This window comes from Bufo gargarizans, chromosome 7, assembly GCF_014858855.1.
Source record: "Bufo gargarizans isolate SCDJY-AF-19 chromosome 7, ASM1485885v1, whole genome shotgun sequence".
In the NCBI taxonomy this organism is placed as follows: Eukaryota; Metazoa; Chordata; class Amphibia; order Anura; family Bufonidae; genus Bufo; species Bufo gargarizans.
Window position 1 is genome coordinate 51,643,596 of NC_058086.1, and position 18,001 is coordinate 51,661,596.

General features: G+C 46.5%; 1 protein-coding gene across 9 annotated transcripts in view; it reads left to right on the forward strand.

Annotated features, from left to right (window-relative positions):
- The window catches only part of ST3GAL3 (ST3 beta-galactoside alpha-2,3-sialyltransferase 3), a 308,463-nt gene that overhangs the window by 252,195 nt on the left and 38,267 nt on the right, over positions 1-18,001 (forward strand). For all 9 annotated transcript variants that reach the window (XM_044301369.1, XM_044301368.1, XM_044301371.1 and 6 more), the window contains one exon: positions 11,542-11,636. In XM_044301369.1, the coding sequence (XP_044157304.1) occupies positions 11,542-11,636 (95 nt within the window). The remainder of the gene's footprint in view (positions 1-11,541; positions 11,637-18,001) is intronic.

Sequence of the window (18,001 nt, forward strand, 5' to 3'; positions counted from 1 at the left end):
TGATACAGCAAATAAAGAAATTAGGAATATACTTAATGAGTTCTGGCCTATTCTGTGTATGGATCCTGATCTCAATGATGTGATCTCTCCAAGACCGAACATCACCTTCCGTAGGGGTAGCCTACGAGATAGACTTGTGCACAGCCACTACTCCAGCCCCAAATGAGTGGGTACGTGGCTTGATCGCAGACCTCTGGGAATGTTTAAGTGTGGCAGATGCAGAACCTGTAATTTTATCTCTAACGCCAAAATCAATATTTGTTCCACCACTGGGCGCAGATATATAATGAATGACTTCATTAATTGTAGGAGTAAGGGAGTGGTGTATCTATGCCAGGGTCCATGCCCGAAGGATTACATAGGTAAGACATTTAGAGAATTGCGACGTAGAGTATGTGAACATATCAATTATGTTATCAAAAGAAATAATACACCCTTAGCCAATCATGTGGTGGAAATGCATGGAGGTAAACCTAAGGTCCTCAGGTTCTCAGCATTGGAGCTTGTTAGGGAGTCTCAGCGGAGGGGACACTGGGATCGTCGGATTCTACAAAAGGATTTATCGTTTTAGATCCCAGTCCCCTCTTGGTCTGAACGAGAGATTAACTTTTTCGCATTTTCTGTGATGTGATCTTTTCCTGGTGTCTCTGGTGTGGTAGTGTTTTAGCTTTGGCCTATGGTCTCTCAGACCTAATATGAATGGGGCATATTATCTGGCCATCTGTATCAACGCGGGAAGCGTCTAATATGGCTATCTTTATTATATAACCTTGGACATCCAGCTATCATATGGTTGCCCGTATATATCTATATTATCCACTTCTATTGTGTTAACTGTACTTCTGTTATATACTTGGTGTGATCTATATAATCATTTGCATAACATAGACTGACAATTGTCACCTACTCTCTTGGTCCTCTAAATTCAAAAATACATCTAATATAATGTATCACATGATAATCGTGACAATATAGCGTTCTTTTGCCTTGATACTCTATGTGGATCAGTAGTTTGAATAAATGCCTCACTGACATGCCTTTTTGAGGGGCACATGCACTTAACCATTAACACTATCATAGGACACCTGAGCAGTCCTGTATGCGCTCTCCGGTATTTCCCTTTGGTGGAACGAAAGTTGCGTTCCACCGACCGGACATTATATACGCGGACGCCATTTAAAATCAATACGCGACCCGATGTGCCAGCGCATCTACGTTGATGTGGAACACATCGTGATCGCCATGAAAGTTTATCAGTCATTATTCACGTGATAGGTCCCTGGGACAACTATAAGCTTTCTTTTGTTTATGATCTTCATGTACCGGGCTTTCTATCTTCCCACACCTCCGGCAATGTCTATCTGTATACCTTACTAACTGCAGGTGGAGGGGCTAGGTGAATGTGTCCGCAAATCCGGAGATGCAGAACGGAACCTAATGGAAGCACTAAGGAATGCTTCTGTGGGGTCTCGTCCCGTGCTTCCGTTCCGCAAAAAGATAGAACATGTCCTATCTTTTTGCGGAAAGGGTGGATCACGGATCCATTAAAGTGAATGGGTCCGTGGTCCGCTGTGGCTGCCCTACGGTTGGTGTTCGTGCACGTTCGTGTGCAAGAGGCCTCAGAATCAACTTGACAGAGTGGATTTCTATCATAACATGGCTGATTGGTGGGAGGACGTCAAGGAGGTGATACGGTCTCTCTTACAGACACTGTCAATTAAGAAGGAGAAGAGTAAGTATGGCCAGTATCTGAGACTAGTGATGAGTGGCAGGGACAATATTTGAATTCGAGGTTGTATTCTTGATTGCGAAAATCACCAATGTATTATTCGCGTAATGCGCGTAAAATCCTGTTGTGGGTCACTTATGCTACATTTTTCAAGCTGGTATAAGTTTTCTGAGACTGGAGAAAATTGTTGGCATGGCAGAAAATTAGAATAGCTTTATATGCAGATAGAGTGCTACAATATATATACAGCAATTAATGATGTGCATATTTTTTCGCAATATGTGCAACTTGTAACATCACAGCACTATGTCTGTAGCTGTATGGCCAGCAGAACCTATTACACTGCCTAAGACCCTGCACTGGAACCTATCAGCTACACTATAGATCAATCTAACCTACACGGACTATCTCCCACTAACTATCTGAATTAGGCTACATGCACACGACCGTATGTGTTTAGCGACTGCAAATTGCAGATCCTAAAAAAAAAACTACAGATGACATCCGTATGCCATCCATTTTAGTTATTTTTTTTTTTTGAGGATCCATTGTAACAATGCCTAAAACGGATAAGAATAGGACATGTTATATTTTTTTTGCGGGGCTACAGAACGGAAATACGGATGCGGACAGCACACATTTTATGCAGACACATTGAAATTAATGGGTCTGCATCCTATCCGCCAAAAAAACGGAAAGGACACGGAAACAAACAACGTTCGTGTGCATGAGGCCTTATATACATAAGTTAACTATCTCATGTAATAACCCAAAGCACAGAGCACAGCAATGACACTGCTTTCTCTTTCATAACTGCAATAAACTTCAGAAAATAGCTGCTGGGGAGGTTCTTATATAGTAAGGGGTAGGCAACTTTTCTATTGGTTGCTAGGGATGTTGCTGAGCTCTGACAATGCCTTCTCATTGGCCCACAAGCTAGAAGAAGGGAGGGATGATCATAAAAAATAAGAATATTTGTCATTACGAATAAATAGCACTATATACAAAATATTTGGTAATTCTGGAAGTGCCGATATTCGTGATAAAAATTTGCTTTTCGAATATTCACGCTCAACACTATCTGAGACTGCGCAAAGAATTGGAGTCACCAACATAGGATTGACCGGCTGACATCTGAGATAAGTCTTTATCAGTACAGCAGGTAGAGATCCATGGTAGCTGAACTGGATTATGGGTCCTTAGGGGCTCCCGATCCCTTTGAGAATTGAAGGGAGTGCATGGCTAAAAAACTGATCACAGGTCTCACTGACTCCCGTGGTGTTTTACAAGAATCTCAGGAGGGTATCCTGGGGGTGGTGAGATCCTTCTAAGCTGACTTGTTTCAGAGGAAAGCTTTGGATAAGGAAAAAGTTACCCAATTCTTAGAGGCAACTCCAGGCCCTGATACTAGAGATTTGGACTTTTCTCCTTTAACAACAGAAAAACCGGTGGAGGAGATAAAAGAGGTGATTTATCAGTTACATCTGAAGAAGGCACCAGATCCAGATGGTATTAATGCAGAATTTTATAAGAAGTTCAGAGACCTCTTAGCTCCAATCCTCATGTGTCCTCGTTAATTCTGCTGTCTAAAGGTAAGGAGCCTACTGACATCAAGAACTGGAGGCCAATTGCCCTCTTCAATGTCGACAGGAAGATTCTGGCAAAAAATTCTGTTCTCTAGGTTAGTCTTTTTGTCCCGGGCACTGTTGGCAGGCTGTCAGTTCGGCACAGTAAAAGGGCGGAACATCTCTGGAGCAGTCATCTCAATAAGGGAGATGTTTGAGAGATATAAAACTCTGAGGTGTGGGAGATATGTTCTAGGTCTGGACCAGGCTAAAGCCTTTGACAGAGTAGACTATGAGTATCTATGGGCCACTTTGTCAAAGTACGGTATTCCAGGACAATTTCTAGATTGGCTGAAAACCTTGTATAGAGAGGCAGAGAGCTTTCCTCTGGTCAATGGTTGGCAGGGTGGCACGTTCCGGGTTGCGGTGGGGGTGATACAGGGTTGCCCGCTGAGTCCACTGCTGTATGTGTTTGCCTTAGACCCGTTCCTGAGGGCGCTGCAGGAGTGTGATTTTCAGGGGGTGCAGGTCCACCGCTGCCTGCCTCTGGATGTTGTTGCCTACGCGGATGATGTGACGGTGGTGATATCTTAGCCTCGTGAGGTGGAGATGTTATCTGCAGCCATTAGAAGTTACTTGGAGGCCTCAGGGTCTCTGCTCAAACTTGAGAAGAGTCAAGCTTTCTGGACATTGGATACTGGCCCCGATTTTGATCTGCCACAGTTTGTGAAGGCCTCAACCCATATTAAAATCCTTGGGGTTAAATTTGGTAGGGAAGATAATGCCAAACTAAATTGGGATGAAAAGTTGGATGCCGGAAATATAAAGGTTCAGGGATGGAAGAACTGGAGGCTGACCTATAGTGAAAGGGTTACTATGTTGAAGACTTACCTGGTCCCTGTCGTCTTGTACATCTGTCGTCTTTCCTTTGCCAGAATCTTTCTCGGCTAGGCTCTTAAATTTAGCCTGTTCTTCCAGCTGTTATGGGGGAACAGGTTGAACCCAGTAAAAGAGAGATCACCTACCTACAGAGGAGAGAGGGTGGGCTGGATATAATAAATCCAGTTCTTTGACTACATGTTTCTTAAAGTTAATTTTGGTGACCTGGATCAAAGAACAGTCCCCTGTGGGTGAATAGTGTCAGGGACTGGATATTGCCTTTTGCAGAATCTTGGATGCGAGGCGGCAGTCTCAAGAGGGGTCGATTGACTCGTGAATTCCTCCCCCAGTACCTGGACTGTGATATAAGATGTCTGAAGAAATGGGGCATAGAGAAGTCTTTCATTGAGAGTAAAACCAGGAAAGATCTATACTCCAGAGTATGTAGGACTTTCTACTGTTTACAGCGAACACTTACAGACTGTCCAACCGCAACCTTGCAGGATAGTCTGAGGTTTCTTAATGGACCAAGGCTGCCCCCTAAGTCCTGTGATATCACCTGGCTCTCATTGCAGGGAAAACTGTCAGGGGAAAACTAAAATTCCTCAGTGTGTCAGATCACATGTGTCTCTTAGGTTGTCAGCAGGAAGAGACTATGCTTCACTTCATTTCAGAGTGCTGCAGTAGATGGAAAATCTGGCATGACATAGCCACCAAGCGAAAAGTCCCGTCATTACAGTCCCTAAAATACCCAGAAATCCTTTATGGCAGCGGTCCCCAACCGCCGGGCCGCGGCCCAGGACCGGGCCCTGGGAGATATGTTGCCGGGCCGCAGAGGAGAGAGGAGCGCAGACGCCAGGCGCATGCGCGGCCGACGCGTTCATCTTGCCAACATTAGTGGAGACGGAGGGAGGGACGGACGGAGAGAGGGAATCCCTCCCTCCCATGACGCGGCCGCTGCAGAGCCCAATACAATGAGCGGGCTCTGAGGCGCCGCACCACTGCCACCAATGAATATGTCTCTAATATTAAAGTAGGAGGCGGGACGGGGGAGGGTTTACCGCTGCACCGTCTCAGCTAGTGCGCTCGGCAAACGGCAGCAGCGGCAGCCTCCTCCTCCCCCTGACACTTGTGTTCTCAGACCAGTCCCCAGCCATTAGTGATCCGGAAAGCACAGGTACCCACACACTGTCCCACAGATGGGGGTCACCTATTATTAATCTGAGGTACATGGTGCTATTACATTAGTACCCCATGTACCTCAGATTAAAAGTATGTGGCCCCCAAGCACATCATCAAATAATGGGCAACATTGGGTAAACCATTAATATGAGGTACACATAATGAGGTTTCTTATTATTAATGTGAGGCACATGCAGGTCCAAATTGATAAAACAATGTGCCTCATATTAACAGCATCTACCTGATGCCATTAACCCCATGTTGTCCATTATGTTAAGCGTGGTACTTGACGAGGTTGCTATTAATATGTGGCACATGGTTTCATCAATTTAGAATCCATGTGCCTCACATTAATAGCCAGTAACCTTATCATACTGTGGTACCCAACACCAGCCTACACATTAACCCCATGCTGCTCGATGTCCATTATGTCAGGAAGTACTTGCTGGTGTTACTATTAATATGAGGCACAAGGCTTTATCAATTTAGACTTTGCTTCACATTAATAGCAAGTGACCCCATCAAGTACCTCCTCACATAATGGGCAATTGATACTTTGCAAAAATTAAAAAATACTCACACGTTAACCCCATGCAACATGTGGTTAACGTGTGAGTATTTTTCTTCTTCATGGTATCGAATTGGAGTTGCAATACTTTTTTTTGGAGTCACATTTAAATAATAAATGTAATCGTTATATAGTGTTATATATCTTAATATGCACCTTGTGTTTTGTCGTGCGCGTGAATCAGTCAGCGCTGACCAGCACCCCCATAAACCCCGCCCACCCCCTAAGCCCCCCCCCGCCCACCCCCCCCCCCCCCCCCCGGTCCCTGGAAAAATTGTCCTACATGAAACTGGTCCTTGGTGCAAAAAAGGTTGGGGACCACTGCTTTATGGGATCACATCTCATGTGAATAACATTGACCGGGGGACCATATATTGGATAATCACCATCATCAAGTATTACCATTGGCAAACCAGAAGCAGAGTGTCCATCCATAGCGAGCCATTCCATCATCCCACAGCTATAACCCTCATCATGTCAGAACTCAGGTTGATCCGGTCATTAGAGGTCAGGAAAAAAGGGGAAAATATAAAACTATGGAAGAACGTCCATCTAGACTGAAGGTTCAATTGTATGATGTGACTGTGTTTGTTTTCTTATTTTACTTTACTTTTTTTTTCCTGCTTTAGCTAAAATGTACTTTTAAGTTACTGTTAATATACATTTTACTTAATGATCTTTGATTTATTATGATGAAAAAGTATTTCTGTATTTGTTTGTTTTATACAAATAGAAATTGCCTCCTATATACAAGAATTAATAACGCCTGTCACAGTTACATATTTGTACCAGGATCAGTTAAGAGCAGCTATTATAATGTATACTGCAGAGTTTCTGCGGTGGTACCACTTTCTGACGACATTAATAAGTTATAAGGCCACTGGTTAGACATGTGGTGACTTTTTGTTCCAGTCTCGTCCTGAAGCTGCTCAGAGTGAAGTTTTATTTTTATTCATAAATGCACCATGTTTAGGGCAGGGGCGGCCTCTTCATCAAATGATGGATGACTGACAGCACTCCACCTCTACTAGATGTTGTCCCCTGTGTCTCACTGGTTCTTGGGATACAGTTACATCAGCCTGCTCTGACAACAGCAGGAGAGTTAGGCTTGTCATAGCCTCTTATTATCTTGGTACGTGTCTATGGTCAAACATTAGACATGAATGAAGCATGTAAAACAACGGCTGAAGAGCCACTGAATAGATTCTGCTTGAGGTTACCCATGATGGTGTGGTCAAGGTGGTTTCTTAGTTTTTAACCTTTCACTCCCTACGTAGATCTGGAATTTTCTGCAGGTGCCATCAGGCCACTACCTCTAAAAGTAGTCTCTTTTCAGAGGTTACTGGCCCAAAGGGACAAGCAGAAGCATATTTAAAGGGGAAGCCGAGGTCAGGACTGTCAGTATTCCTGCAGATCAGGCGGCACAGGGTCAGTACAGAAAACAGGTAGAGATCAGGACGGGTGACACAGTGTCAGTCAGTGCAGTAAACAGGTAGAGATCAGGACTGGTGACACAGGGTCAGTCAGTACAGTAAACAGGTAGAGGTCAGGACAAGTGGCACAGGGTCAGTCAGTACAGTAAACAGGTAGAGATCAGGACAAGTGGCACAGGGTCAGTCAGTACAGTAAACAGGTAGAGATCAGGACAGGTGACACAGGGTCAGTCAGTACAGTAAACAGGTAGAGATCAGGACAGGTGACACAGGGTCAGTCAGTACAGTAAACAGGTAGAGATCAGGACTGGTGACACAGGGTCAGTCAGTACAGTAAACAGGTAGAGGTCAGGACAAGTGTCACAGGGTCAGTCAGTACAGTAAACAGGTAGAGATCAGGACAAGTGGCACAGGGTCAGTCAGTACAGTAAACAGGTAGAGATCAGGACAGGTGGCACAGGGTCACTATGGTAAACAGGTAGAGATCAGGATAGGTGACACGGGGTCACTATGGTAAACAGGCAGAGGTCAGGACAGGTGGCACAGGGTCAATACGGTGACCAGACAGAAGTCTGGATAGTTGGTACAGGGTCAGTACAGTAAACAGGCAGAGGTCAGGGCAGCATGATAAACATTTACTAAGAATGACGTTTCTAACAGCAGTCTTAAAATCATATTTGGAATGAATTGTGCCAAATCTACTAGCTGGCACACACCTTAATAAATTTGGTGCACTTGGGACGATCTAAAAGTCAGTAAGAGAAATCTAGGTCTGAAATTCTTCTTAATAAATCTAAAACTCGGAGGTCACACCAATCCGAGAGGATCACAGCCAAGTTTATCAGCACCTTTAAAAGATGAAAAGTGCTCAGAAAAGTCAGTAATTTATTTTTTCTTGCAATTTTGGCATGTCAATTCATCTGCAACACTTTTTTGCTGCAGTTTATGCATAAAATGTGTAAATTGCTTAAAAAATGTGTGTCAGTATGTACAAACCACTGCACGGGACAGGGCTATTTCATCATCAAGTAAATATCTGGCACATTTTGGGACATAATGACCGCACACTTTTTATTGGTGAATTAGAGACGTTTGGCTGTGGGGGTTGTTTTAGACACATTAAGAGAGGGGATTTATCAAACCTTGTGCAAATGAAAGTGAAGCAACAGCAGTTAGACACCAACTCTAAATTATGAGAGGCCTTCATGAAAGAAGTATGCTGTGGGAAACGACTTTAGTTTTCTGCATTATTTTAGTAAATCTCACATTTCGTATTGGCTCAGGTCTGAAGCATATCACCTACAAAGCAGCTCTATGGGCTGCTGAAAATAAGCCACTGCTGCTCGGACTCTTTTTCACAAGACCGTGGAGTTAAATGGAGTGGTGCGCAGGCTCAGTTACCTCTCCATTCACACAGGGTATTTGTAACCAGTGTCGTACATAGAGAAGTAAGATACCCATAGCAAGGATCAAGCCAGGCCCCCCCACACAGGACAGAAGGGTTTCCGCCTAAACCCCTTTCAATGACACTTGGGCCATTTTTTCCACTGCATTTGCTAAAAGTTGTTCCTTTAGAGCAGAGATGCTCAACCTGCGGCCCTCCAGCGGTTGTAAAACTACAACTCCCACAATCCCCACTCCCAGCGATCTTATACTGATCTTGTAGGTGATTAGTTTCAGTCTTGGGCCAACTCCTTTTAGTGAACCATACAAACAGAATTTACTATATAACATTACATGGCTATGGGAATGGCATGAGGAGAAGGTTCTGGATATTGTTGGCACGTGGAGGGTTTATTAGGTATTTTATTTTCATCCATTACTAGGTTTACGCATAGTTTTATATTCTTATTTGTTTTTACTTTTTTATTCACTTCCCCAGAAGATTGGAAAATAAAACGAGGACATCATCATTGCACGTCTTTTCTTCTGTCATAGGGTACTTTCACACTTGCGGCAGAGATGCAGTGACATCTCTGTGGATGGTTCTCTTGTATATTTACAGTTTCTTACGTTTTCTTCAATATCATACAACCCACTGTGAGAGCCGTCAGGTTATCCCTGTGCAATTGTGCGCTGAGGCTCCGTCTTTCGGATTCTGTCCATCTGTCCACACTTGTGCTATGAATCACTTGTGTTTTGTGACGTACGTTTAGGCCGAACACATCTTGACTTGTAGATCTGTGAATCACATCACACATTGTCCAAGGTGCCTTCACACATGACAGATTTTGCTGCAGAAATTTCCGTGACTTGAAAGTCAGTTCAATTCATCTCAATGGGTTTGTTTAGGAGGCACACACATCAATTTCTGCAAGCCTCATTCAGATGAATGGAAGTCTCTGACCGGGGAGTTGTAGTTTCACAACAGTTGAAGAGACACAGGTAGGAGACCTCTGCTCCATTATAAACAATGCCATTAAAGGTCCACATCCATTGAGTAATAATGTTACAATGATAAATGAAAATAACAGGTACATGATAGAACGGTAGATTACTGTCAATCCACCCCTGTAATCATCCCCAGAATTGGCAGGATCTGTAGTTCTTCCTGGTTCACCACATTTCTGTCACAAGGAGCGCAGAGATGGAAATGTCCACCAGATTGCTTTCAGTGTATATGCCCGTAAACTCTAATAGCCAATCAAGAGAGCCCTTTTGGCAATTCCAGCTCTGCTACATGTGTGTCTGGGCCATACATGCCAAAGGTTCACTTACTTTTCTTGCAACTATACATGTGGCATTTTTGGGCAGTTGAAGGGTTGGATCTGCAGTGAAGCAGGCCCACTGTCTTCTGAGGGTAGCGTGGTCGGCCCCACCGATCTCACATTGAGGTCCTATTATATTCGCATTCTATAACAGTGTATAGGGGGATATTAGAGGTGTGTGCCCTTTTTAATTATCTCTGTACCCTGACCTCACAATGTCGTTTGCTCTTAAGTTAATGTAAGAATGTTCATGTTACACGCTGTATAATAAGAGGATGAATTATTCAGGGCCTCGGTCCCTGCGCCCTGGACAAGACCGATGCACGGGTGTCAGGTAATGTGCCTGTCCAGGAGTAGCATGCGGGACAGTAACCCCGTTCTGGGGGCGGCAGGAAAGCTTTGTGCTCCCCTCATGAATTACTTAGCTCTGACTCTCAGCTTCACTTGCCACAATCTCCTGTCCATCTGCCAGGCAGAGAAGGTTACTAAAAGGAGACGATGGATCCCCCGGGAAGGATTCACGTCCTTTTGCTTGCTTTGTCATGACCTCTAATCTGTGATAATACTGGGGACATCTGTCCAAACTCCGGCTGACTTCCTAGTTATAAATCAAGTAGATAAATCATTGAGGAGGAAGTCCCCGCGGAGCAATGTTAAAGGGGTTTCCCAGTTTCTACAAATTTCTCATATGTTCAATTTATTCCTCGCAATTATAAAGATCTCTGCTTGTTGTAAGTGTTCTGCCTGATACTTCTTACAGCTGAGGGTTTGGTGCAGTTGAATCCATTCTAGACATCCTTTGTTAGTTAAGCACAGCAGCAACACAAATCTCTCTCCTGGCCTGATAGTTTGTAACAATGTATCAGTGCAGGTAAAATGTATCCGTCTTAGGGCTCATGCACTTGAATGTGTGTGGCCTGTGCCCGTATTGCGGCCTATAAATATACGCTGTGTTCGCTCTCTATCACTGATGCCGACCCATTCACTTGAATGGGTTTGCAATACGCAAGATATGGAGCGTTGCAGAGCGGATGCCCAGGGAAGCACTACGGAGTGCTTCCCTGGGATTTCGGTCCATGTTAGAACACATTCTATTTTTTGGTGGTGTGGACTGAATCTTGCAGATCGCTGACCCATTCAGGTGAATGCACAGCCGGTGCCCATGCATTGCGGACCACTATTCATGTGCACGAGCCCTTAGGTCCAGGCTGCCAAAGGATTCTCCAAACTAGACGCAACTGCAGCAAACCCTCAACAGTGAAAAGCATTAGGTCGGGATGGGTTCTCTGTGGGATTTTCTAAAGTGTCTTGATAATCCAGTACCTGTTGGGTTGAGCTGATGCTGGATTGGAGGAATTTTCCTGCTTATGGATTTACTGCCATGAATGCTATAAGACTGTATGGAGAGTCATTTATGATGTTTAGATTGAACGTAGAAGCAGTGAAGGGCTAAAGTTATTCTTGTCTTGTCTTCTAGGTTCTCACGACCAGCACCAATGTTTCTTGACGATTCCTTCAGAAAATGGGGAAGGATCAGGGAATATTTGCCTCCTTTTGGAATTAAAGGGCAAGGTAAAATGACTGAAATTTTTTAAGGCTACTTTCACATCTGCGGCTGCAATTCTGGAAGGCTGTTCCTGGTGAAATTCTCCGGATCCAACACTGCTGGATGCCACCAGCCCCATTAGATATAAGTGGAGATCTGGCCCCCTGATCCGGCAAAAATCGTGTAAATCAGCCGGAATCTCGCTATTTTTCCTGGATCAGGTGGCTGGATCTCTGTGCCGCACATCTGAAAGTAGCCTAATCCTTCTCGGTGTACCACTATCCATTGATGTTGAATTATTGATTTGGTGGATTGTCAGCTCAAATGGTTAAAGGGAGTCTGTCAGCAGTTTTAGTGGCTGGGAAAGGCAGTACAAACTTACTTTTGTGGGGATTTTATTCAAACTGGAGAAACTCCCGCAATTCACGTGGAAAGATAAGAATTCAAAGATTTATTAGGCCCCTTTCACACTAGCGTTAAAGTTTTCCAGTATTGAGTTCCGTCCTAGGGGCTCAATACTGGAAAAAACGCTTCAGTTTTGTCCTAATGCATTTTGAATGGAAAGCAAACCTGTTCAGTATGCAACAGGATGTCTTCCGTTCCATCTCTTTTATGGTATTTATCTGTCCAAAATTCCGGAACACTTACTGGAATTCCGGATCCGGCATTACTTTCCATTGAAATATATTACTGCTGGATCCGGTACCAAGTGTTCAGGAAATTGCTGCATTGACTGATCCGGTTTTCCAGTGTGCGCATGCGCAGACCTCTAAAAATGTGAAAAAATTAATACCGGATCCGTTTTTCCGGACGACACTGGAGAGACCGATCCAGTATTTCAATGCATTTGTCAGACGGATCCGGATGACCTCTGTTTGCACACGGATTTCCGGATCTGGCAGGCAGTTCTGGCATAGGAACTGCCTACCGGAATCCAACAACGCTAGTGTGAAAGTGGCCTTGGATGAACATCATCATGGACAATTATTTACACACTTACACGTTTAAATCTAAGGAGATCTTAATCAAAGCATATCTTAAAATCAGACAAGCCTTTTATCAAGTGCCCTCCCCCATCAAATCATCAAGCCCAATTAATAGGCTTACTGCCCCTCCGTCCCCCAACGCAAACTCTAAAGATACATAAAACAATACATTAGATATTGAGCCTGACACAGAGCTGAGTGCATGGATGACACAGAATGTGACAGATTATAGGGGTTGGCCAACCGTTAATATTGATGACCTATCTTTAAAATAAGGATTTGAGAAAAAATATTGATGACCTATTGTCAGGAAAGGTCATGAATATCTGATCAGGGGGGCATCTGACACGCGGCACCCCCACCCATCAGCTGTTGGAAGAGGAGGTGGCGTTCCATGCGAGCACCGCTTCCTCGTCATTACACTACGTGTTGTCTCGGTAGTGCAGTGTAATTCAAGTGAATGGAGTGGGTGCTTGTAATTACACTACACCGCCGCTCCACAGGAGATGACACGTAGTGTAAAGACAAGGAAGCAGCGCTCGTATGAAGCACCGCCTCCTTGTCACACGGCGGGGGGTGTCGGGAGGATAGGTCATCAATATTAATGGCTGGACAACTCCTTTAACTCTTTCAATACAATTAAAGAAACTAACCACCATTATGGCATTGAAAAAACGGACAGATAGTTGTTTAGGTATTCTCTCCTTTAACGTACAGGTGGTGTAGTCTACATACTGGATGTTACACACATTATTATTATCAAACTGATGAAAATAAGTGTTAAATAAGACCAAATGAAAAAAAGATTTTTAGACCAAATTCTGTAAAATGCTGCAATAAAAAAAACCTTGCCCTCGAAGATGTCAATAGCCTTTTAAAGAGGTTTTCCGGTATTTTAATATTGATGAGCTGATTTTCTGTTCTGTACAGATAACTTTTCAGTAGCCATTATCATCACAGGCAGGATTACAATGACAAGAGACACCTCTGTATAGATAACACAGGACCCACCATTCACAATAGGTCATATCACAGCTTATCTGCTCCCTCCTGACCTCTGCACAAGTCACAGAGAACTCGTCTAGAAAACTCTCCCATAGAAGTCAATGAGGATCCTCCTGACCATTGTGTCTATGGCCAATATGGCTGCTCTCAAAAGACAGGTGGTCTTGAAATACTTTAAGCCTAGCGGTCAGTAAGAAACAGGGTTTTTTATTTTTTTCTAAACAACTTAGGCTACTTTCACACTAGCGTTCGGGGCTCCGCTTGTGAGTTCCGTTTAAAGGCTCTTACAAGCGGCCCCGAACGCATCCGCGCAGCCCCAATGCATTCTGAGTGGATGCGGATCCGCTCAGAATGCATTAGTCTGGCAGCGTTTGTCCTCCGCTCCGCTCAGCAGGCGGACACCTGAACGCTGCTTGCAGTGTTCGGGTGTCCGCCTGGCCGTGCGGAGGCAAACGGATCCATCCAGAGTTACAATGGAAGTCAATAGGGATGGATCCGTTCGAAGGTGACACACTATGGTGCATTTTTCAAACGGATCCGTCCCCATTGACTTTCAATGTAAAGTCTGGACGGATCCGTCTGAATGCAAATTGAACTTAGACTTTTTTAGTAAAATATAATGCAGACGGTTCCGTCTAAACGGATCCCATCGTTTGCATTATAGGAGCAGATCCGTCTGTACAAATACCAGACGGATCCGCTCCGAACGCAGGTGTGAAAGTAGCCTTGTGGTCGTGGCAACCAAGTACGTGTCTGTCCTACCTGAGCTACCCTACCCCTAAGCGGTCAGAGTTGTGCCGTGACCGTGTCGTGGAGGGACGCCTGAAAGAGGGCAAAAGGCATACTGGTAGGCAGAAGTATTTTATTGCAAAGACGTTACAAAGCTAAAGTTTGAAAGGCTGCCGACATTTCGGTTTCAGGGTGTGGTATGTAACGGTTGAAACAAGACGAGTGCCAACGCCCCAGTTTCTGAATGACATGCGCAGGCACTCGGTTCTTGGAGGCCGCGGATGCCGCGCCTATGCGGAACGAATGGCCCGAAATGGTGGCAGGGTCGCCGCCCGTGCTGGCCACTAGTGACCTAACGTGGGATATGAACTGCTGGGTGGTGAGCGGCACCACCCCGAAGGGTAACAGAGGACTGTTCGGTCCGGCCCCGGACAAGGCGGACCGTAACCGACGAAGCACCGTGACGGGACACCATTGATGTGCTGTGGGAAAGTAGGATATCTGGACAGGGGGTCCCAACTGGGAGGTCTTAGACGTCTTGAGCAGCAATGTGAACCCGTCGGAGTTCTGGACCAGTTGGCTGACCGTGAGGAAATTGTCGCTGCCTGGTGAACAGGTGAACTCCCCAGGTCTCAGGAAGCCGTAGAAGGCCAAGTAGATGGCGGATTTAAGTACCAGGCTGGCCAAAACCCCGAAAGGATTACCGTCCAAGGCATCAGACAGTTTGCGGAAAAGAGGGCCGGTGACCGGCTGCCTGCGTACTTGGCTTTGAGGCCCGCACTTGCTCAAACCCTTGAGGGCGGCTTTGACAGTGTGTAAGGTGAACACTGATGCTAGCTCGGGGTGGCTAAGAGAGAGAAAGTGTTGCACTACCGCCAGGTATGACCTCACTGTAGCGTGGGAGAGCTTGCGTACAGAGTGGCAATACCCGATGAACGCCAGGATGTACTCTGGAAAACTGGAGTCCTCCTGAGGACATTCTCCTCGAAACTTGCAGAACGTCTTCCACCCGGTGTTGTACGCCCTGGTCGTGTTAGGCGAGAGGGAATGGCGTATTAGAGCGTGGGCCGTCCCAAGGTGGTCGGCTACACTAGCCTTAAGGACTCGAGAGGAGGGATGGTGGCGCCTGTCGCATCTGCCTCTGGCATTATCTGGAAGAAACGGGAGAAGTTAGCCCTCGACAAGGCGTCAGCAGCCCCGTTCTGCGCACCTGGCACATGCGCACTAAAAACATGAAAGTGGTGTTGCAGGGAGAGCTGCACTAACCGTCTGAGAAAACACATGACTTGGGTAGATTTCGACAGTCCACTACGGCTGTGTTGTCAGTCACGAACAGAACAGACTGACGTGCCCAAAACTTGCCCCAAATGTGGGCGGCTACCACAATGGGGTACAGCTCGAACAGCGCCGAGGTCTGGAGGAAGCCTGGGATTTGTCCCACCTCGGCAGGCCATGCGTCTGCCACCCAGTGGGTGCCGAAAATGGCGGCAAACCCTGAGCCCGCAGCTGCATCTGAAAAGACTGTAGGCGACTGACACGACAGCTCGGGTACAAATAAGGAGACCCCGTTCCACTGGCTCAGGAAATGATCCCACATGTGGAGGTCCGCTAGGGCTTGACTGTCCAAGCACACCGGGCTGTCCTGTTCTGGGGCGGAACTCAAGAGCGCGAGTAGGCGGGATATGAAAGCTCTGCCCTGTGGGATGATGCGCATGGCGAAGTTCAACATGCCCAGAAGAGACTGAAGGTCCGCCTTAGTGACCACGGTCGTGACTGCGAACCTGTGAATGACTCCTCTAATCCTTGTTAACTTGTCCGCCGGCAATCTAGCTAGCATGCGCTGGGAGTCTAATTCGATGCCAAGAAAGGTGATGACTGTGGCCGGGCCTTCTACTTTCTTGGGGGACACCGGGACATCTAATTGGGAAAAGCACCTGAGTAACTTGCCCAGCCCTAGGGGGAGTGCCCCTGGCCTCTCAATCAGCAGGAAGTCATCCAGGTAGTGGATGACAAATTCACAGAGGACTACGTGTTCCAGGATCCAGTGGAGTGCCTGAGCCAACTGATCGAAGAGCCAGGGGCTACTCTTGGAACCGAAGGTGAGCTTAGTGGAGAAATAGTACAGGCCTTTCCACTTGATGCCGTGCCACTGCCAGAGGGCTGGCATGATGGGAAGCAGCTTGAAGGCATCCGATATGTCGGCTTTGGACAGCCAGGACCCTGGGCCCGTTTTCATGATGATAGCGATAGCCTGGTCTATCGAGGCATATCTCATGCCCACTTCCTCCGAAGGAATGAGGGAGTTGAGGCTGGGGACCTGGGAGCCGTGTGGGGCCGACAAGTCGATAATGAGTCTCTCCTTCCCGCTGAACTTGCCTGTGACTACCCCCACGGGACTGACTCTCCAGCGTTGAAAAGGGGGCACACCAAAGGGACCGATTAAGAACCCCTTGCTCAACTCGGCTTCTATCAGTGCGTCTACCGAGGCGGGATTTCTTTCGGCTGACTGAAGGTTTTTGCACTCGTGTGTGGACTCTGGAGTCGTGATCAGTCCCGTGTGGAAACCCTCGTGAAATCCTGTCACCAGGAACTGAACAAACCCAGGGTTGTGGTGGCCTTGCAAGAATTCTTGTAGACGGCTGATATTGACCACACTCATGTAGCTTTTTACGGATTTTAATGAGCATGCTACTCGGGGGTGGGCCCTGAAACAATTGGTACAGATATGCAACAACCGGCACTGCCCAAAATTACAAGAGGCGTAATTAAAGTTGTTGCATATCTGTGCCCTTCCAAGCTGAATGATGGGCCGGCCCAGCTTGTCTACTGAGCTGGGGGGCCTGAAGACCTCAAGAGGACCAGCTGCCGAGCTGGAGGGGTAGGACGCCGTGCTGACGGCGGACTTGTCGCACCACTCAACCGAGTGGAAGATAGATTGACAGGCGGAACAGGAGGGAGCCTTCAGACCTGCAAAGTGTCTGCAGAAAAGCTCAGTGTCCAGGTTGGACCAGTCAGTGACGTGCTGAAACTGGGAGAGAGCCGCTGCCGCCTTAGCTGCAAATGAGCAGTGGTAGTCGTAGAACGCGGTTCCTCCATACCTATGACCCAACTCTGTGACCCTGAAGAGATAATGGTCTAGTTCCTCCCTCCTGTCCGGCCTGGCAGTGCAAATGACATCCCTGAAAAGACTAAATGCCATAACGAATTCCGGGATGGACAATTTGCGGTTGAGCTGGTGGTCGCGGCTCCTTAGTACCACCGACACTTCTCCACAAGCTATAACCCTGTTATCAGAGAGGTCCCTAGATGCTATGAGTAGAGACGCAAGATTGACATCCCTACCCTCCAGGATGTCCTTCCTGATGTTGAGCGGGACATAGTGGGAGGGAGTCACGTTAGGGACGGACTGGGCAGAACGAATGTCTGCTATGGCAGAGGTGGAGGCGACCGGAACCTCGAGGGAGGAAACTGGTGCGACTGTGCTGCGAGCCTCGATGGACACCAACCTCGCCTGCATGGATGTGACGGCCGACGTCAGACTGTTTAGCATGACGTGTATCTGAGTCAGCGATGTTTGCATCGTAGTTGCAGGGGGATCATTGGCGCTGGGTGCCAGGGAGTCTCTCCACAGCCGATATAGTTCAGCTTTCCTAGCGGTTGCCGGGAAAGGA